Below are 22718 nucleotides of genomic sequence, written 5' to 3'. Positions count from 1 at the left end.
GATTGTTAGGGGGGACGCCAGGCCCAGGAAAGGGGGGGGGGGGGAACATGGGATCCCCCCTAACATTCCTACCCTTGATCTGAGCACAGGCCCGGCAGGCCAGGAAAGGGGGGGGGGCGATCGAGCGCTCCCCCTCCCGTGCCTTGCTAGGCCATGTGCCCTCGGCATTGGGAAGGTATCCCCATGCTGATGGGGACAAGGGCCTCTTCTCCACAACACTGACCCGGTGGTTGTGGGGGTCTGCGGGTAAGGGGGCACCCAGATGCCCGTAGAATCACTGAATCTCTTCTGACTTAATTTTTAAAATTTGGCCGCACAAACACTTCACTGATGATGATGTCTCTTTCATACAACAGTAATAGGAATTTCTGCTCTGTAACATTTAGAGTTTCAGTATAGGTAATGTCGAGGATCGTGGTGAATGGAGCAAAAGTTGCAGAAAAGTACCGGTAACTGAGTTTTTGATGCACAATTTACAAACTTATATCTTACAAAGCATAGGTACATTTCAGTACAGAGTGGAGTGATCTCCAGTCTATAACTATGATCTTCTGAAACATGTTCCCAGTCTCCAAAGCCTGCTACATCATGTTGCCCAGTGCGACCATTAGGAATGAGGTTTGTATTCATTGCTACCGGGGGTCAAGCCGGCTTCTGTTAGTTCAAGATTTGTGGTCCTGGAGAACCTGTGTGCATATTTGCCTGGGAGATTTTTGTTTTTAACTATAATGCACTTCATCGTTTTTAAACTAGGGCCAGCAGGCTTATAAGGTCAATAAGGAATCTTTTTATTTAAGCCAGAACCCTCACTAAGCAGCCATAGTATCAGGAAGCTTTTGCAGGAAAAGCACCGGGAAATCTGAAAAACTGCATAGTAAAAGATTGGGTTTAGTTTGGAAACAGTACTTTAATTCTGATTGCTAGATATTTGGGCAATCAATCCCTTTGTTGACATTTTTCTTATTATTGGGATTTTTTGTCTTTCATTTTATTTTGTGGTTGATTTGAAGTCAGCAGTCACTCTTAGCTGCGGTCCCATTCATAGTTTTTTTTTTTTTGCTGCAAATAAGAGGCCTTTTGTTTCAGGCATTGGTGTTTTGGGGTTTTCCTTTATTTTGGAGATATATTGTTTTTTTTTTTATTTTATGTTGATAGGGCCTGTAGTTGTTTTATTAAATTTTTTTGTTGGCAGTGTCTTTGTTATCTTTTGGGTGCTCAAAGTGGAGCATTCACTTGTTACTGCCCATCTGTTCTAGGGGCTGCCTTTTGTTTGAAGAGGTTCACTGCATCATTTGAAAGAAAAAAAAAACTAGCTGCTAGAACAGTGTGCACCTAAACCACCTCACATTATTTTATTCACATTTACGACACCCCCTGTCCCAGAAGATAAAATAAAAGATGGACATATACAAGTTAGGCCTACTAGCCATAATTAAAACTGTCATGCCGCTGGCCAATTTTTTACTGCTGTAACTTAATTGTAGTAAAACCCCAGCCTGCGCTCTATGTCTGTAGTAAATCTGGGCCTATTATCCCTGATTAAAACTGTCCCGCTGTATCACCTGTGGTCTCTTAATTCTTAATGAGAACATGCCAGAACATGTAAACTGTCATTGAGACTGTCCAACAAAACTATACTGCTCACATTACGTACAACTTTAAAGTGTATTTCCCCTTTTGAAGCAAAATTTGGCATAACCCCTCTTTATGTTTGTTATGCATTCCTATTTACACAGCATAATGAAAACTATTTTTTTACTGATCTATCCTCATAGAAAGACTTAGGCTGCCATTTGAGGATTGTGTTTCTCTCACTAACTTCATTAACATTTGACCCCTCACAGCCTCTACTTACATTACAAAGAAGGAGAAGCAAGTAGAAATGTTAACCCCCTAAGAAGCCAAAAAAACCTAACCCTAGTAAAAGCGTGAATGGGAATATGTAACAAATATAAAATAGCTGTTATCCCAATTTGGCTGCGAAAGTGGAAATACACTTTAAGGCATCCTCCAAGCCTAGCAAAGTTATTTAAAGGAGTATATAAAGTTATTTAAATGATTTGTGTATTTTCAATGTTGCCCTCAAAGCTGCATGGAAAGACAACCTCACCAATGTATAGTATTTTTTTGCAGTAATTTTCTTAATAGCCCTAAAAATGGCCAGCATTTAACAAGATTTGATCCCCCCCCCACACACACACACAGATTTTAATGTGATTCACCTCTAAGTTCGGGCTGAATTTCAAAAAAGATTTATCAAAACCGTGGCGAACTGAACCAGGGCAGCTTCACCCATCACTACTCACATCTCCTGTAAAATGTTTGCATCCTCTTACTATCTGGTAGCATGCTTGCAGTCTCTGACTATCTTCTGTTGAATGTATACAGTCTGTACAGTTTTCTGCAGCATTACATTTACTGAATAACATGTGTGGTTCTTTGGAAGTCATATGGGTCGATCAGAGGCCCGGATCTGAGGCCTCCTAAATAATGACAGTTGAGCACCACTTGTGTAGACAATTTATGGCATCAGAAGATGGTGTTAGAACATAACAAACCAGTCACGTGCGTTACCTTCGCTTCTTGGTGAGGCATTCCTCATCCCCGCCCCATCCCACAGGAGCCCCACCCATATCCCACTGAAGCCCCACCCCCATCCCGCCGAAGCCCCGGCTAGTGTGAAAGAGGGAGGGAGGAGACAAGAAGTAGCCTCCCTGTCCCTCACTTGCTCGTCACTGCTGAGGGAACGAGATGAATGGCCTCAGTGTGTTTTTTTTTCTTTTTTTGATTAGACAGCTTGGACCAATGGTGCTTTGCCATTGGTCCAAACCATCTGCATAACAAAGAGTAGAGGCTGTTGCAGCTCTTGCCTCACTTGTTAGGTTAGCACAAGCAGCAGCCACTGCTGTGTAACCTAACTACTTGTCAAAAGCAACAAATATATATGTTTTACCATATCTATAATTACTGATGCTCTATCCTCGTATACTTACAGTCTTTTGAATAATTTTTGCAGCATAAAGTTTTTGTGTTCTTTTCTCCTCGCATCTGAAAACAGCAGAAGTGGCTCCTCTGTTTAGAAGAATTGAGAATGCTTTCTTTTAGTCAATCCATATATTTAATACTTACAATACAATTTTGAAAATGCTATTCACACAATATCCCTTTACCTATGTGACACCTGTTATAAAAGAAACGTGATAAGCAACTGTATAACTCTGAAAAAAATCCTACAGTTTTCTCCATGAAGTTTATCTCTCAACTGACCACTGACAACACAAGGAGATAAAAGGTTCTTTGTGCAGTATTGGAGACTTGCCTCATTCCTTCAGGAATCCCATGTAATCACATTCCATATTGAAATACTGTATTTGAAACTCCTTGCCTGGTGAATTCCACAAACAGGAATCAGATTCTAGTCATAGTGAATATGCTATACTGAGGTACAGTGCCTTAAAAACACATTTTCATCTTCCCAAAATAGTGGCAGTGATAGCATCTATGGGTTTAGTGGGCTTTAGGTATGTAATGTTTATATGGCTTATGGACTGACCCCATTGAGAAACAGCACCGACAATTGTCCCTACTCAAAGCTCATCCCTCAGAGAATTTCAGCCATGAGCTGACATAAAGTCTAGTAATAAAAATATACATTGTAAAGTCTTTGTTATGGGTTCTTATGGTTAGCATCTATAGACAGTTTGGACACAGGAGACATACTTTGTGCACTGTGTTTTCATTTGATAGATAGATAGATAGATAGATAGATAGATAGATAGATAGATAGCTTCAGCCACACTGCTAAGATACAATTACAAACATCAAGACTACACACAAATTATAGTGCCATGTGCTGTTCACGATGCCCCCCATCCATCTCCCCTTCAACATCCCGATTTACGCTGGAATGTCCTGGGATTAAACAATTATGGAGTCCCATGGATACATCCCATGTCCAGCCAGGGGTGCTGGAACGGGCAGTGCTATTATAAGTCCTCCTAACCCCTGCACTCTATACACTGTTACATGGTACATACTCCTGACCCCTACATGTTATACAGTATGACATACATTAAAAGGTTCTTACTAATGCATTTTGTAAGCTGTGCTGTACTGTACAATACATTCTCCTGACCAAAGTGCTCAACAGTTGCTGCTTGCTAAGTAGTCCCCAACTATTTTAATGGCATTTATGAATATAGGCTCAAACATAAAAAGCATATGTAATGGAATACTATTTAGAAATTATATTTGGTCCTCAGGTTTATGTGTGTATGAAAACATTTGTTTGTGACAAAATTATTATAGAGTATTTGCAGAGTGTGGACACAAGGAAAATCTCAAATGTGTGCAATGTATACTGCGAATAAGCTCAGACTCTATTTAACTAAACCCCCTTAACCCCTTCAAACCATGGCCAATATGCAGCACTTTGTAGCCATACCCACTCATCTCTGCGGTCGAGGTATGTGTTCACTCTGCGGTCGAAGTATGTTACATATTGCTTCCTTTAAAAGAATATACAAACAAGTGAGACAAATGTGTGGAGAAATGATAGCATAATTAAAGCCAACATTTTAGTGCATGTCTATAAATCAAGATCAATATCAATGTTTCTGATATCACTGCATTGATGTTGGTAGAATCAGTTTTTTTTTTCTCCTACTTGCTGTATCCTACTCGTTCTGAAAACAGTGTTGTGTGTTTTTTGTTCAGCCACCTTCAGTTCATTATATAGACACCATAATCCTCAGCTTGCACCAGGTTCGATCAGAAGGTTTGTAGCTTAGAAGTCACATGACTTGGCAGCCATATACTCAGATCTAAGCATAAAGGTTTGATTTCCCCCTGTAAAATGGTTAATGGCCTCACAGTCCAGTTGGTTTATTTGATTTGTATTTGCTGTTTATTCCTTTGTGTTTGTCCAAATGGGACAGGTGAAATGAGATGACTCATGGTTGCAGATGGTTTCTTGTCACTGGCAGAGTGAACCGTAATTGTGAACTCATGAACATCTGAAATGTTTATTCCATGCCATCGGTAGTTATGTTCTTATACTCCAACAGTTTGAAAAATCTGTCCATTTACCTGTGCATGGTTAGACTAGAAATTTTATACTAAAAATAAGAGATTTTAGTAAACCTAAATATAGTTAAAAAGGGGCCCTTGTTTAATGCAAGTTCTTCTGGATTTGTTATGTCTAGAAAGATACAGTTGAGGTCAAAGTATTTATTAAAAGTTCTAATTCACAAAACCTGCTGTAAAAGTCAACAACCATAGTTTGTATAGCAAAACAAAAATCTGATGCAACTTTTTGCCATGGTTCAGAGAGTATTGTATGTGACAGTATAGTGTCCTTGGGTTAGAAGCCTAATACTGCAAAAATATTGGACTACGGAACACTATCTCCTAAATTTAAGTATTTATTCCTGGCCTGTATAATATATTGCAAGCTCTGTTTTTACATTTCTCAACTCCCATGTGCTTTGTCAAAGAGTAATATGCCCTGTGTGTATTTGTTTTCTTGTATTCAATTTGTGTGGATATGGCACCTCAACTTTTCACCTTTGCAGATTAGATTATCCATAGTAACAACTCATGAAAGTTTCAAAACTGCCACTGTTGGAGGATATACTGTATATGCACTAAACCCTTGGTTCTCAACTGGTGGGTTGTGACCCAAAAGTTGGTTGCGCCCCTATGTTCAGTGGAAATGTCCAAAGACACCTTACCGGAATTCCCATAGGCAAAAAATGGGTGCTCGCACTGACTGCGGATTGCGCCGCTTCAAGCAAAGTTTGTTGTGTAGAAATGTCACCAGCACACCAGCATGACAAACACGTCAGTATTCAGTGAATCTTCGTTTTTATTTTTCCGAAGTCACTCAAAGTAGAATCAAAGGAAAAAACGTCCAATGTGTGTCTACTACACAAATTATTGATAATCCCTGAGTTGCAGGGTGGGAGAACAACACCGGGGGTGCTTAAACAGGAAAAAGCCCACAAGTACAAATGTCCAAAGACCTGTAGCACACCTTACCGGAATTCCCATAGGCAAAAAATGGGTGCTCGCAGTGACTGCGGATGGCGCCACATCAAGCAAAGTTTGTTGTGAAGAAATGTCACCAGCACACCAGCATGACAAACACGTCAATATTCAGTGAATCTTCATTTTTATTTTTCAGAAGTTACTCAAAGTAGAATCACAGCGGGTCACGGCGTGCCTTCCACTTTTCTAGGTAAGAGGTGAGAGGGCCCCCACCTTTTGTAGCACTGTCAGTTCCCACTCCAAAATATGCTGCCCCGGCACCGAGTGAAAGCTTGAGGCGGAGTAGGCTGTGGCTATTTGTGGTGACGGAGCTCCATCTATATGTACATCTCCCTTGTGTGTCCTATAGAGGTGCCTGGACTGGAATGACATCACATTCTTGCTCCCGGCACCTCTACAGTTCTCACAAAGGAGCTGTACAAACAATGCACATATGGATGGAGCTCCATTACAGTAGAGCGGCCCACACTGGCTCCCAGGCTGAGGATCCACTCCAGTTCTCGTATGTTAGGGAGACTGGGTGGATCTTAAAAAAAAAAAGAAAAACAAATATTTTTTTGGGAGTGTGTATGTGTGTGTGAGAATGTCTGTGAATGTGTGGGATTGTGTCTGTGGTTGTGTGAGTCTGTCAGTGTTTTTTAACACCTTTTCACACTAGTACAGTGCAATAATCGCACAGTTCTGTGCGATTAAAGCACTGTACCATGCAATTGGACCTACCACACGTTCTGGTGTGGGAGGTGTGTTACGTTGCCATTCATTTAAATGGCATCCCAAAAAACTCTCTCCAAATGGCCGGTCACCTCCCTTCTAGACCTTATAAACAAGGTCAAGCCAGCAGATTTCTTTATAGCCCTCCGGCCATGGGGAAACAAGCCTCCCGCTTACAAAGTCTCCTCTGGATGGTTAGTTCAGCAGCAGTAGCAATCATGCAAATAATTAAAGCCAGACCATAGTGCACAGCGCAATGAAATAAAACCAATTTATCAAAATAATATAATAAAAACTTGGAAAGCAAGCATCCAACATTAAAAGCCCATGCGATCTAGACAGCCAGCGAGAGGCCAAAGGGTCACTATGTTGCCCCAAAACATTGGCTAAATGACACTTAATACATGTTTCTTCAAAAAATAAGCAAAAAAATCCAGTGCTTTTGACTGAGTGCTGGTGATCTCCATCTTCTACGACTTGTTAAAATCTAGAACGGTCTTCACCAACACAATCAATTATTGGCTAAGATTTTTCCAGTTTGCACAAGAGCCGGTTGTGGATCTTCTTAATCTGGCAATTGCCAATCTTGGATATTATTCCTTAAAGTGTATTTCCACTTTTGCAGTCAATTTTGAGAAAACCCATCAATATGTCTGTTCCCAGAGATATGGTGTTCCCAGTCACACAGTATGCTTAATATTATTATTATTTTTTTGTATATTTCCACATATTAGATGTGTCTGTGAAACAGGCCTTTGCAAGCTTCTCTCTCAATTTCCAAGTGACAGGAGACTCTAGCTGTCCCTGTAGAAATACTAGGGACAGATTGTGCTTCCTCTCATTAACACACAATGCTTATAGATATTTAACCCTTTGCTAAATATCTATGACAATGTTCAAATCTAGTTTACAACTGATAATGAGATCTGCCAGCACAGTATAGACTGGGTTAACTATGTCAACATGAACCTGCCCCACCCTCTTGCACTCCAGAGCACAACTCAGTAAAGAGAACATTTCTTTCAGAATAGAACATGTATGGTGCAAGCAGCAATTTAAAAAGAAAATACAATTGTATATGTAAATGAAAAACAAGTAACAAATATAAAATAGGTGTTATCCCAATTTGGAAATACACTTCAAAGGTACAGTGTCAACACTATCATCCTTAATGGATCAGACGTAGCAGGAGCAGACTCTGGTTTCTGAAGGCAGTGTTCAAAATTGTTCCTTAAGGAAATACTCTTTTTTACAAATTGGACTAGGTGTTTGTGCTTTGTGTCCTGGAAGGGCCTCCATTCCTCCATGATGATTCCTATTCTAGCTGTCACCTCACTCTGAAAAATGCTTCATAACAGCCATAACCTTTGCAAGAAGAGTATCAGAGTTGAGGGCTCTCTTTTGCAGAGAGTCATTTTGCTGAGTAATCTTGAAGCCTTGGCCTGAATGTCTTCCAATGTTTTCTTCAGTATTTCATCAGAATGGTATTGCCCTTGTAACCAGAAGACTCTGAGGATTTAACTGTGATGTATACCTTGGACACGGTTGACCTAATCAGAACCTAATTGTCTTGAACCTACTGTTTTCGGACTGTGCATCTTGCCAAAGGGACCTGAAAAAGGAGAAGCAGCTTAATCCAGAGTAACTTGTTCTTGGTTGGTCACGACTATCCACGAGGCACACTTCTTATCCAGACTTTTCTCTCCAGAGGAAATCAAGACTCATTCTACAAGGAATGTGGCATCTTCATGGGCTTTGGTAGCTAAAGTGTCCTTCAAAGAGATCTCCAAGGCTGCTAGTTGGAGATCTTTCATGACTTTCATTAAATACTACCAGATGAAGGTGGTTTTCCCCTTTTCTTTGGTTCAGAAGTTTTAATGGCCTCTAATCCATCTGATTAAATCCTAATAGCATGGCAACTTTTGTTCTGCATGTTTTCTTTCTTGAAGATGATTGTCCTTCCCGTTTTGATCATTGCCAGCTACATTCCATGAGTATTCTGGGTGGGAAGCAGAGAATTTTCAATTAATACTTACCATTACTATTTGGTACAACACAGACCCTCCCTGGATCTGGACATCGCTCCAAACTGGATGAAAGAGCCAGGAGGAAACTGGTCAGAGAGGCTACCAAGAGGCCTACAGCAACTCTGAAGCAGTTGCAGGAATTTATGACAAAGAGTGGTCATTGTGTGCATGTGACAACAATATCACAAATTCTCCACAAATGTGGCTTGTATGGGAGGCTCGCAAGAAAAAAGCCACTTCTCAAGAAAGGCCGCATGCAGTCACGACTTTGCCAAAACTCACCTTGAAGATTCTGATGCCACATGTAAAAAGGTGTTATAATCACATCAGACTAAAATTTAATTGTTTGGCCTCAACACCAAGCGATATGTCTGGCGGAAATCCAATACAGCTCACCATCCAAATAACACCATTCCTACAGTAAAGCATGGAGGTGATAATATCCTGTTGTGGGGGTGTTTCTTTGCAGCAGGGACGGGAGCACTTGCCAGGATAGAAGGAAAAATGGATGGGGCAAAATACCGTCAAATTCTCGAGGAAAATCGGCTGCCCTCTGCCAGAAAGTTGTCAATGGGAAGAAGGTTTACCTTCCAACATGACAATGACTTAAAGCCCACAGCAAAAATGGCCACACAGTGGTTGAAGGAGAAAAGGGTGAAAGTCCTTGCATGGCCTAGTCAAGAGTCCAGACTTAAACCCCATCGAAAATCTGTGGAATGACTTGAAGACTGCAGTCTACAAACGGTCACCATCAAATTTGACTGAACTTGAGCAGTTCTGCAAAGAAGAGTGGGCAAATATTGCAAAGTCTAGATATGCAAAGTTAGTAGAGACATATCCCAACAGACTAAAGGCTGTAATTAAAGCAAAACGTGGTTAAAAAATACTGGCACAAAGGGGTGATCCTTTTTCCAACCGAGTGATTCTGTTTTTTATTTTTTTTTATTTTTTCTGACATGGAGTTATATCTTTCACTTGGATGTTATAAGTTGCACTGATTGTATACAGCTGGATAAAACAAAAACTGTGTCTTATCTTCATTTCAGGCTGCAAAGCAACAAGCTGTGATTATTTTAAAGGAGGGTGATTCTTTTCTATACCCTCTGCATGTGTATATTACACATTAAAATGAATAATGACTTGTGACCATTGTAGACATGCATGTTAAATAAACAGATACGTTTAATGATGCTTTAAAGCTTCTTATAATTGGAAATGTTGTAGAGATTCCAACTAATGAAGCATGTAATCCCTTTTGTCAGTATGTAGATTAATATTTTGAATCTTGTATTACTAATGCTCTGCTGTCCTATATTTGTACCATGGAATGCAGAAATGTAACCACACCACTTTTGTTTCGTGATAGTTATCATATACCTTCAGCTTTGCACAGTTGTACAAGCGTGTCTCCTTTTCTGAAATTGGTTACTGATTTCACTGCACACTGCAAGCTACAAACCGTGTGCATTCGAAGCTGCAACAAGTCACTGAAAGCCCACCTAAATTGCTGCCTGGAGGACTTCCAGCATTATCTAACGTTTTCCTCCTCAGCCTTACTGTCTTTCATTCATTGGATTTCAGTTCTGTCATTTATGGAGCTTAGCATCATATGTGGGCATTGCCTAGAGAAGTATGCATATAAATGTCCACGCCTCCAGACGGACACCCCCCCATTAAGGGATTTTGTTATTTGCATAACTTCTTCCAAGAACCAACCCACTGCTTCCACCAGGTCTGTGGGCTCTCGAGAAGAGTACTGAGTACAGTGATGTTTTTAGGATGTTTATACAGCAGCCTGCCAGCCCCTTCCATCAGCCATGATCTGCCTGAATTTTATGGATAAGCATAGAGGCCCAGTTTTATTGTCACTGGATCTGAAATAAGGTACTGCATATAATGAAAACAAAAAGGTTTTATTTTAAAAATGTCATTAGCATGATTAAAGGGGGTCAGGGGTCGGGTAAGAGAGGGAAAATTTAAGCAGATAAAACTTTTAAAGGAAAATTCCAGAAAGGAGTAAGTACCAATAAACTTGTTTATATCAAGTTTGTGCTCTTTGCATTTATTTTTTATTATACAGGATTTATATAGCAAAAAGAGTCTACACAGAGATTTACAATATAAAGAGAGACAGTACAGTTACAATACAATAGGTAAAAAAAAAAACGGCACTTGCAAGGGGATTCATCCATCCAGTACTTTATTTGCAAAAAGGCATAACAGCAGCACTGCGCCTTAGTCGTAGCTACGACATAGTAGTAGCTGGCTATGACTAAGGCCCAGTTTGCGGGCTAAAACATGTAAGCACTTGTTTGCTTGCTGATTTTATGACTTTTTGCAAATAAAGTATTGGATGGACGGATTACCATGCAAGTGCCGTTTTTTTACCTATTGCACAGTGAAGGCTTCAGCAGAAGCTTTACGAGGCACCGAGGTTCAAGCAGCGGCATTGGAGACAAGAGGGTAGGGCTGCTCCATATTTCTAAACTGCTGCAGTTACAATACATTTCGAGACAAGAGTGTTAGGAGGGCCCTGCTCATGAGAACTTACAATCTAAAGTGGGAGGCCAGGTGCTACAAAAGGTAGTGGTAACAAGATGATCTGGAATGTAAAGGTTCATTTGTTATGTGGAGGCGGAATAGTGTTCACTGAAGAAATTAGTTATCAGGAATTGCCTAAAGACAGAGTAGGAGATAGCCGTACAGGTTGGGGTAAGGAGTTCCAGAGAAGAGGCTCTAGAGAAAAGCTGGAGAAGAGCATGCGGGCAGCTAATGAGGGAGCTAGAGAGCAGGTGCTCTTGGGAGGAGTGATGGGGAAGGTTTGGGAGGAGTGATGGGGAAGGTTGGGGAAAGTTGACAGAAGTAGCCAGGTCAGGGCAGGACAGAGGTGAGGTTTTGTCAGAGGAGGTCAGTAGCAGAATAGAGAAGATTTCTACATGTAACTGTTTGCTGGTTCTTTAGACAAGGGGTTGAGAACAGGGTGAGCATGAAACTTATATTGAAGCTGAAACCTCATGTAGCTGAGGCCTCAAGAATAATAATGTAATGATACTTCTGTCAAGTCCTAGAGTCTGACAAGGAAAGCGCAAATGTAATGAGAACTGGTCGGATGTAAGGAATCTTGTGGACGGCACGTCCAGCAAAGCTGTGAACTCTGGGAATGGAGAACTGTTCTAATAATTCTAGTTGCCAGGAGGTGCTCTTCAGTGTGGAACCACAAGATTATGCCTACAATTATGGCATAGTTGGGCCACTCCCCTACATAAAAATTACTGATTTTTTAAAATTAGTTTTGGATAGAGTACAGTTTGCAGAAAATGATTTAAAGGACTAATTATTAAGTTTTAAAATGTGATATGCAGTATATGTAATAACATTTGAACCTTAAATGGGTTAGTTAATTTGCATATTTTTGATCCTATATACAGAAGTGTTATTTGAAGGCACTTGGCACACATATTAAACATGCACTGAGCGTCCTCTGAAACCATGTTTACACATGTGTATTGGCCTAATGGTTCATTGCAAATGAATGGTTAGGTTTAAGTTACTTTAGGTAGCAACATGCTGGCAGGAAAGTTGTCTGCAGTATCTGGGCTGTGCACAAGGCTTATGGTCCATTCATTCAATTTGCTGCCTTTACTACCCTCTACCTCATTGGCAGGGTGCTTCACCTGCAGACAGAACATGATCTTGTGCTCCACAGGGGCTAGATGTGATTCTGCACCTAGGACCTGCCTGTGAACCCCTGAAGGGAAAATATAAGCAGATGCAGTGATGCTCTAATAAATATTTAGTATTTTAGTAGATTTATTTTCTCCCATGAGATGGTAGAAAATAGATAATATGATGGTACCAGTGGAGGACTTAGGGAACAAAGGGCCCTGGTGCAAGATTTTTTTGGGGCCCCCCGGGTCTTACAAAGCCCACACTGGCCACCTGAGAGCCCCACTGACCACTTGAGAGCTCAAACTGGCCACCCGAGAGCCCAAACTGGCCACCCGAGAGCGCAAACTGGCCACCCGAGAGCCCAAACTGGCCACCTGAGAGCCCAAACTGGCCACCTGAGAACCCACACTGGCCACCTGAGAGCCCGCACTTGGCACCTGAGAGCCCACACTGGCCTCCTGGGATCCCGAACTGGCCATCATAGAGCCCCACTGACCACCAGGGAGCCCGCACTAGCCACCTGAGAGCCTGAACTGTCCATCTGAGAGCCCTGCTGACAACTTGAGAGCTTACACTGGCCACCTGAGAGCCCCACTGGCCAACTGAAAGCCCCACTGGCCACCTGAGAGCCCTGCTGACCAGCCGGGAGCCTCACTGACTACCTGAGAGCCCACACTGATCACCTGAGAGCCCCACTGACCACCTGGGAGACCCGGGGACCCACTGACCACCTGAGAGCCTGCACTGGCCAACTGAAAGCCCCACTGACCACCTGTGAGCTTGCACTGCCCACCTGAGAGCCCCCACTGACCACATGAGAGCCCGCACTAGCCACCTGAAAGCCTGCACTGGCCATCTGAGAGCCCCACTGACCACCTGACAGCCCGCACTGGCCATCTGAGAGGCTGCATTGGCCACCCGAAAGCCCTACTGGCCACCCGAGAGCCCACACTGGCCACCTGGGAGCAGAAAAACAAGCTCAGGGCTCCCACTGATTCTGCATTATGGTGAGTTGTATAATTATTGGGGGAAAAAAGGTCCCTGGTGCCAAAAAGGCTGCATTAGAAGACTACAACTCCCAGTGATACTTAATACAGCAATGCAGAATGGCTTCGCCTACAGAGGACTACAACCCCCAAAAATCCTTTATACGGCAATGCAGAATGACACTGGCTATAAAGGACTACAACTCCTAGCAATACTTTATACGGCAATGCAGAATGGCTTTAGCTTTGGAGGACTACAGCTATAGAGAACTAAAACTCCCAGCAATACTTTATACAGAAATGCAGAAAAATTGCATCAGTTATAGAGGACTACAAACGATGTCCCAAAACATACAGAACTTAGGCACATACAGTAGATGAAAGCATCACCTCATCTGACTGTGCCCGTGTCCGGAACACCATGCAGAAGGGAGAGGCGGTGGGCTCTGTAATGAGCTAGCTGGTCGCTGGGTCCTTGTGGCCAAGGCCCCAGCGCTGCCTCGTAGTGTGCCTGCAGGCCATTTATGTATTTTCGGCTCCCAGCTCCCTCCTTGCAGCCAGCGGCTGGCGCCCCCCCACCATCTCTTGCTGCACTCTCCTACCAGGATTTATTACTGGGCCCCCCTAGGCTCGGACCCTTATGCAGCCGCACCGGCTGCACCGGCGGTAGTTCCGCCCCTGGATGGTAATATCTTACACATGCTTTCTCAGCCAGGGTTCCTCCTGAGGTTTCTAAGAGTCCCTTTAGCAATGACAACCAATGTAAGGGGTCACTTCTACACTGACCACCAGTGTTAGGGAGCACATCAATTTCAGCTGCTTGTGTTTCTTTGTTATTATTAATAATATTAATTTTAAATTATTACTGAAACAATTTTTGTCATATACAGTATACTGTATGAGGGTGGTTTTGAAAAATTATCTGCCATGGGTTTGAAATACTCTGGGAATACCAAATCTAAAAATAATGTAACCTCTAACTCTATTACTAAAGCTACCTAAATTCCTAAACAACCTTATCACCTGAACTATATGGGGCAATTCTTACCTGGTGCCTATGAAGTTAAAAGTCAAGGTTTATTTTTCATCAGACAACAGCAGTTAGTTGCAAAATTCCTCTGGGTTTGTTCTGTATTTTTTACTAGTATGTTAAATTCAGTAAATAAAGTAATTGTGCACTGACATTTTCAGAAATATGTGATGTTTTAGTTTGTACCACGAAGAGTTTATGTTAACATTCTGTAGATCCTGAGCAAAACATGCCATCCGACCAGAGGTGCCCAAATATTTCTGTTTTAAGTTTTAAATGCTTGATTTACTTAAAGTATAATCTATAATCAAAAAACAAAATGTAATATAATGCAGCTGGTCAATCCCTCGATGTAGTGGTTGCATTTATTTTCGATCTTCAGGCTAATAACATTTTTAGCAAGTAGAGAAAATACTGTATCTTCTGATCTTGCCGGAAAGAGTCCTTGTCACTTCTTGTGAGATGAACAGAAAGCACAAACATCCTTACCTTTTGATCATAACATTCTAATCCCATATCCCCCACATAAAATAGAGATAAACAAAGGCAGACATAGATGGCAACCATGGCTCACAAAAGACTGGTAAACTGCAAAATATAAAATGTTTGTGTTTGAGCTTAGATACTCTTTAATTTGGAAACCATGTTGGCTCTTTTTAGCGTGGCATCTTACAGGTTAGAAATGAATGTTTTCTTGAAACAGCTTGTATACATACAGCACCAGGTGTAACAGGACTCAATAATGTCTCAAGCCATATAATATTTTGTCTGCTCATCGTCAGCTTAACCACTCTTAAACCCTAGATGCCGAAGTGCCAAAGCTGTAAGAAGTCAGCATGTGTTTAGCCCACCACAAGCCATGACTAAAATAATTAAATTGCAAATGACTTTTTAATACCTTCATTGCTCTTCATATCTAAAACCTGATGGTTAAATTGGCTACCACACTGGGCAACATACAATTGCTGTTTGCATTTGCCTATAAATGTCATAAATGCTTTGTGCTTGAAACTCCTAGTTTACTGCATCTAGCAACTGAAAAATTAATCTGAAGGGATTGCTTTTCAGAGGCAGATGCTGTGGGATTCTACAGTGATCTAGCAAACATGTTTATGAACGTCTCGGGAGCATTCTGCCGTAACTCAAGGAACTACACACAATTATGGAAACCTTTGCTGTGTCACCGATTTGTTTACGTCTAATACAAATATTAGCCTCTGTCCTAGATACTCAATACTTCAATGTTCTTGCATGAATGAAGAGCTCTGTATTTAATGTGACTTGACTGCATTTTAATTCTTTAATCATTTGTCTGTCCCTGCTACATTTACCTGCTAAAAATGTACATTTCAGTAAAAGGGTCTGTTCACACTTTGTGTTTTCACATTTTGATGACTTTTACATACATTATCAAGGCATTATCCAAATGTATTCCCAAACTTCCTCTACCTATTTGGAGCATTTATTTTTCTTTTACTTGTCCTGTAGAGAGGAAAAGTTTTTATTACTCCCTGTAACATCATGACCAGTAGGAGTGGTGCAGAGAGGAGTGGGGGCATAGGCGGAGTTATGTTGTCCAGCAAGGGTGATAACGTTGGTTGGGATATCTCTGCAAAAAGGGAACTTTGTTGCCAGGCCAAACAGGAAGTTAGAATCATGCTGATAACACAGATAAACAGAGATTTTTCTGTACTTGCTGTGGCAGTGCATTATTATAAGTACTGAACAGATATGATACATTAATTTAACAAGCTGAGGTAAACACATCAAAGGTGTACACTGTCTTTTAAAAGCTGCTGTACAGTAACTTATATTGTACAACTACAATATTGTACAACTACAAGTGGAATAATACAACAAATAACTATTTGCTTCTTCTTTTATATATTTTGCATCTATGTCCTTCATACTCCACGTATGGCTCCAGTAAATCTCCTTATCCTCTGAACTGTACAAGTTAGTAATACCAATTGGTGTAAATACAAACTACAACTAAATGTAATAATTCTGTTTTAATGTAGTACCTTCCAAGCTCTTGGCCCAGTGTGTAGAAATGCTCCAGTCCATTTTCTCTCTGAGAGCCTTCTATCCAGTACATGTCCTCTGGTTTGCAAGTTGGCATCTTCTTCTGCAAATCCAGTTATTTCAGGGAATGCTAGAGACATTAATGGTTGGAGAGAAAAAACATTATTAATTACACGTATCCCACAGTGAGGTGTAGATCCTCTCAGGTCAATTATTGCATTTTCCACTTAAAGAAGAACTGTATCCATATCTTTAAAAAAAAAAATAACAACAAACACACCATTAGACATGTTTAGCAATGACAATCTACAAACACATACTTCTAGATAATTGCCGGCTTTATTTTCTTTGAACACCTTATTTCTCTTTTCTTTCCCAGTCTTCCCACAGTGGCCATGTTAACTAAGGGCACATTACCAGATCTCTCTTTGTTTCCTGGAATGTGACTAGGACATGAGACCATGCACTTTCCCTGAGATCTCATGAGATTACAGATGAGATTTCCCAGCAATGCTCTGCTGATTTAACCTTCCAGGATGCAACACTTGGGCACATTACATCATTTGGGCCAGAACTGGATCAGGAAGTATATTAACTTTATTTGTAAGTACATGAAAAACAAGTTTGTTTAACTAATGAACGTAAGATGATTTTAAATCAGCATGCAGAGCTGCATGCTAAAGGGATTTTTAGTGAAAGGGGGTAAATGTCCACTTTAAGCGTCCATTCAAACAGGCTATCCAACTCCCACCAGGTGCTTTCTCATTCAGGGGCAAAAAAGTTGATTGAGCCATATGAATAAATTTAAGTAATAATGTTTTGCGCTCTGTTAATAGGTGAAAAGAATTTAGTTTGCAGTTGTTAATATTGATACCCCGCACTGTGTGCTGGCCTTTTGCAGGTGCAGTGGCCACCGCTAAACAAAATGCAGGGTGGGCTCATTTACACAGGCCTACTTCACAATCTACCCTCAGGACACATCAAGGCTGCTGAGTGCCCCTAGTTGTTTCCCGGCAACCAAACATCAAGTGTTACATGACCGCCAAAGCGTGGGGGAAAAACACACCCTCGTCTCATTTGCCATGCATCTTCTTTCTCCTAGATTCATCAAGTGTACGATGGCATGACAGCACTCCACTTTACATATGTTCATAGAATAAGGGTCAGCATTTGGCAGTTTTGGGATCAAAAACATGGGGGAGGTATTGGACTGAGGTTACGCATTTTATATCTCAGTTTCTCATGCTTGAGGTCCGTTCAGAGTTAGGGGTCTGCCTGCTGGGCTTAACAGAGAAGGTTGCCTCTACTCATGCCTCTAGAACATTGTTGGGTGTCCTTTATTTTATGCTCTCAAATTTTGGAGTTAGTAACTGTTAATGTGCCTTGCCCCTGAGTCGTGAAGGCTCAGGTGTTTTTGTAATTGTATTGGTTCTATTGCTGTCTTATTGAATTGCAAAATCCTAATAAAAATAGTTTAAAGAAAAAAAACAAAAACATGGGGGGAGTCTTGAGATAAGCAATTATTGGAGAAGGACGACTATATAAACGTGGCCATTTTTGGTGTTGCTACTAATGTCACTAACTGCTTTCTAGGATTGCTACCTTTTGTTCAGGCAAAATAAACTGTATTTCATGGGCTTAAGGACACTGACATCTGCACTGGATGATGAGGTCATCCTCTCCTTGGCACCACAGGGGGGAGTCTCCCTTTCACATCAGAGTTCTCCTTTTTCAATCAAGAGTCCCCTTCACATTAGAGTCCCCTCTTCACATCAGGAGCTCCTTTCACATCAGGAGCTCCCATTACATTAGAAGCTCCCCCTTCCCATCAGAAGCCCCTCCCTTTCACATCATGGGCCCCCTTCACATCATAGTCCTAAGGAGAATGCCTCCACATCCACTGCATGAATGTTGGCCGCCCAGTGTCCTTGGTTGCTAAGATGCAGGCAGCTTCAGCCGCCTAGCATCCTGACATTTATGCAGCAGTGGTGGCACTGAAATTGAATATTGGCCACCTAGAGTTCTTCCAACCAATTTCGATGTATTTAGGGTGTTAAAAAATGGTCTGCCCCAAGTGTCAGATATGTTAGGTATGCCACTAACAGGAAGTTAAATACATTTGCCAAATAGGGTCAGGAATAGTATTAAATATTGGGCAAAGTATTTACTCCTCCCAAGTCTAAAACAAGTTTTGGCTGGAGTTGGGCTTTAAAGAGTATGTCAAGCCAAAAACTTGTTTTGTTTTGGAAGGATTTAAACGTTTGCCTGGGCTTTTGCTGGCAGCAGTTTACCAACAAAACAATGAGGTACAATCTGTAATAGGGACATAGACAGAAATATGAATCTAACAGCGGTTCTAGCCTTCCCCTACTATGCTAAAGTAAGTAACTTTTTGTCCAACAACTGTTGGTTGTTGTTGGAGTGATCCCGTCACTTCCTGTCTGGTGAAACATTGTCAGCAGGACAGAAAAGTGAGGGTACATCTCTTTTTTGGACCATCGGATAGCAATAAAAACCTGACCAATCCTAATCCTTCCTCACACTATCCAAAACTGGAATAAAAGTGTTTGGCTTGACGTACACTTGAAATGATCTATGGCTATATGATGATTGTTGACTGGTTTTTAAATGATCTATGGACATTAGATTGTTGCCTGATCTGGCCAAAATTGAAAATAGTTAATTCAATGGGTAGCAACAGAAATGATCATCTAATTGTTTTGCAGCAGAGATGGGTCATCTGTTAATTGTTGTTGTTTGGTGCTAGAATATCTTTCTTCATAGACATTACATGCACACATGCATTTTAACACGATTTATTAAAATTTATAATGTTTGAGGGGTGATTGTTTGGTGCAACATCTGCCCACCATCACAAGTCTAAGGCTAGCATAAGCGGGAGAAACTTAATAGTTTGTAATTCAATATGTTGAGGGACATTTATTTTCTTATAATTCAATAATAATTCTATAAACAGTTTTCAAGAATGTAACAAAAGCAAAAAAGAAAGAAAAATACAGTATAGAACATAGTCGTCAGTAACCACCAAAGTTACAGAATACATCTGGGGTCTTTCCGCATAAAGCATCAGTTAAAGGGATAACCATAGCAAAGATAAAGAAAGGGATCCACAACTATTAGGGAAAAGTAATGAACAAAAGGAGTAAGGGAAAAGAAGGAAAGGAGAGATAGAAGAGGGAAAAATGACAAAGACAGGAACGGCCAGTGCCAAATACCACAATGCTACTAAAGCCTACGAGGCAAAATCTGTTGCAAGCACAGAAATTGATTTTGTTCAGTACTTTCATCAGCTGCTGACATTTTAAATAATTCCAGAGTTCTAATGTAACAAGCAACTAACAACTGCCCAGATTAGGGCCATACCAAGAAGTGATTGGCTCCTAGGCCCAGTTCTAGTAGCTGTAACTCGAGTCTTGAAACTATAAAGTATTCTCCATGTTCAAGGAACTTGCTGTGCAGCCTAAGAACATTTCAGAGTAAAACAAACAATGGGTCCAAGGTGCTGCTGATCAATTGGAGGTTTGTTTACCACATAAAAAGGCACCAACAGCCATCCATCAAAGAGAAAGTCTTTTTTTTATTTTCAAAACGTTTTTATTCAAAGAGAAAGTCTTAATGAGTTTTACACTAGAAGTGCTTATGCACTTCTAGTGTAAAACACGTTCAGACTTTCTCATTGATTAATGGTTGATGGTTTGCTTATGCACTTATAGTGTGAAATGCATTCTGACTTTCTCATTGATGAATTGCTGATGATTTGCTCTTGCACTTCTTCTGTGAAACACAATAAGGCTTCCTTGTTGATGGATGGATATTGGCTTACTTTTACACTTCTAGTATGAAATGCACTAGGATTTCCTTGTCGATGGATGGATTTTGTTTTGCTTATGCACTTTTCATGTAAAATGTGTTAATCAGCAGTACCATGGACCTGTTTGTTCAATTTTCTTTGAAAATGTAGAGCCAGGCAAGGTCTAGGAGCAGCTGTTTGCCACTTGATATCATGTATGGGAGAGCCGGTCTTTCCGGTGGCAGCAGTTAATAAAGTTCACATATCTAACAATATTTACAAGTTTTAGATTATGGATCCTTATCATGGTTCAAGTATTTAAATAAACGGTCTACTCATAACTGATGTTCCTGTTTCAGATATATTTCATTTGATGGACCCACTGCACTATTTTTTTCTTTTTTTTCTTATCACTTGTGGACTGTGGTAAGATTTAAGACAGTAACGGTTACAATCCACCATCAGGCTGCTGCTACCCTTCTAAGTTAGTCTGGTTATCAATATTTTATTGACCTGTGGCAACAAACAAATTAGTTGGATTACTATGCAAACATATGCACATACCTAACAGGCAGGAAACATTTCAGATTTAATGTGCCACATGAATGGATGACCTAAAAATGTTGGCTTATTGTTTCAGCTAGCAATTTAAGCCAGCCATACACAGCTCAAGTTTTGTGTGATTCCTGCTGAATCAGCCAAGGTTTGACCGGCCAAAATACCACCCAGCTTGACAAAAGTTGATTTTAAAAAATCAACTGTGCCTGGTGGAAAATATTTGGCCAAACAGTGACTGCATCCTATCGGAGTTCAGTATTTAGGCAGTTGCAGGTGCCAGGGCAGTCTGAATATAATAGCCAGCATTAAAAATTCCTCCATTCACGCTGTTTAGCATCGACTTTGGAATACAGTATATTGATTGGCTGAACAAGAGAAATCTAAGCATATATGGCTAGACTTGCTCTCTTCATTATTGCTTCTCCGTTAATAAATAACATCCATGACAGAAATATAAATGTTAGATATGCAGCTGTTACTATTGCAACCTGTACCTGTCCATGACATATTCCCCCCTTAAATGATAATAAGTTGCATCAATGTAATTTAAGCATTTTGGTCATGACTGTGTATGTCAAATGAACACCGCAACAGTTATGCATCAGTTACCAGTAGATCAGGGAAAGTGCTAAAGCTGACACCTGAATAATTCAGTTTGCCTGAAATGATAAACACTTACTTGCGCCTCTTGTTAGTTCATGCAGTTAAATGTCCAATGAATATGATGGAAATATGGAAGGCGTTGTCCTGTTTATTTCATATCCAGCCCATAATGTGGCTATCCACTATAAATATTTGATGACCATTATTTCCTAAACGTCTTGCTGTAGCTTTGCATATCCAGTAGTCATCATTTCTCAAGGGTTAATGATGATTTCATCACTATAACACATACCCTAGAGAAGAACATAGCTTTCCAACACACCCTTATGCTGCTCCTCCCTTCACAAAGGCATATGAGAATAAGGTTTGAAGAGCTCTGCTGCCCTCTAGTGTATGTATTTGGATTTACATACTGGGAAAGCTAATGGCTTTTTGCACTGCTGTTATACTGTAGTCTATACAGTACATTACTTTCCTTTCTTAGAACTGTGGAATCCATTTCTAAAGAGATGTTGAAATTAGGCATCTGACTAAACTTGCCTTTGCTTTATTTCCATAGCTGTGCCTGGGAATTTTTCAACAATTCATAAAGTTATGAAGACTAGACTTTTACTTCTTTCAGATTTGAAGCATGTTCTTATAAGCTCACGCAATGAGAGAACGCAAGTACACACCCCTAAAATAATTTTGCATTGATTCTCACTGAAACTACTACCTGTAATGGCACATTTGATAGCACAGCCTTATTGTATTGCATTGAGGATCAAGAAGATAACAGGAAATAATGTGTTTGAGCCCCAAGGTTCTGGCCAACAAAAGCCGCTATTTCAAATTTGGTAGATGCTGGAGAGATAAAGTGACACTAAACTCAGGAATTAAATCTTAAAAATGCATTCAAGTACAATAACTATTACAAATGTTTTACCTTATTTGTGTATCACTCGGCTGTAGATCCTCAAATCATCTCCGAATTGGTACTTACATTGTCCCCTCTGGAGCAGGGGCTGACTGGCAACTTTTAGCCCAGGGGGCAAGTACAACCCAGAGGCCCATGGTGCAGCAACTTGGCCCCCCTCCCGATCTGCCTCTTTCCCACCTCTGTCTGCCACTTTTGCCATCCATGTAACGGTAGTGTGAATGGTCGGGTGATGTGAGGACTCCTAGTAAGTCTATGAAAGGGACGACTGGCTGGAGGATGGTGCTCTCCTCCCACTGGGCTCCCTACATGGTTCTGGCCTTACTCTGCTCCA

General features: G+C 40.8%; 1 protein-coding gene across 1 annotated transcript in view; it reads right to left on the bottom strand.

Moving 5' to 3' along the window:
• The window catches only part of LOC108793483 (calcium/calmodulin-dependent protein kinase type IV-like), a 77096-nt gene extending 55309 nt beyond the window's left edge, over nucleotides 1-21787 (bottom strand). The window contains exons 1-3 of the mRNA XM_018564441.1: nucleotides 21545-21787; nucleotides 16496-16626; nucleotides 2994-3072 (exon numbers count right to left, since the gene is read on the bottom strand). Coding sequence (XP_018419943.1) covers nucleotides 2994-3072; nucleotides 16496-16593 — 177 coding nt within the window. The 5' untranslated portion in view covers nucleotides 16594-16626; nucleotides 21545-21787. The remainder of the gene's footprint in view (nucleotides 1-2993; nucleotides 3073-16495; nucleotides 16627-21544) is intronic.
• Nucleotides 21788-22718: the final 931 nt, after the last annotated feature.

Source organism: Nanorana parkeri, unplaced genomic scaffold (genome assembly GCF_000935625.1).
Source record: "Nanorana parkeri isolate BGI_ZX_2015 unplaced genomic scaffold, ASM93562v1 scaffold751, whole genome shotgun sequence".
Lineage (NCBI taxonomy): Eukaryota > Metazoa > Chordata > Amphibia > Anura > Dicroglossidae > Nanorana > Nanorana parkeri.
The sequence above is the reverse complement of the archived record's forward strand: the minus strand, read 5'-3'. Positions and strand labels throughout refer to the sequence as shown.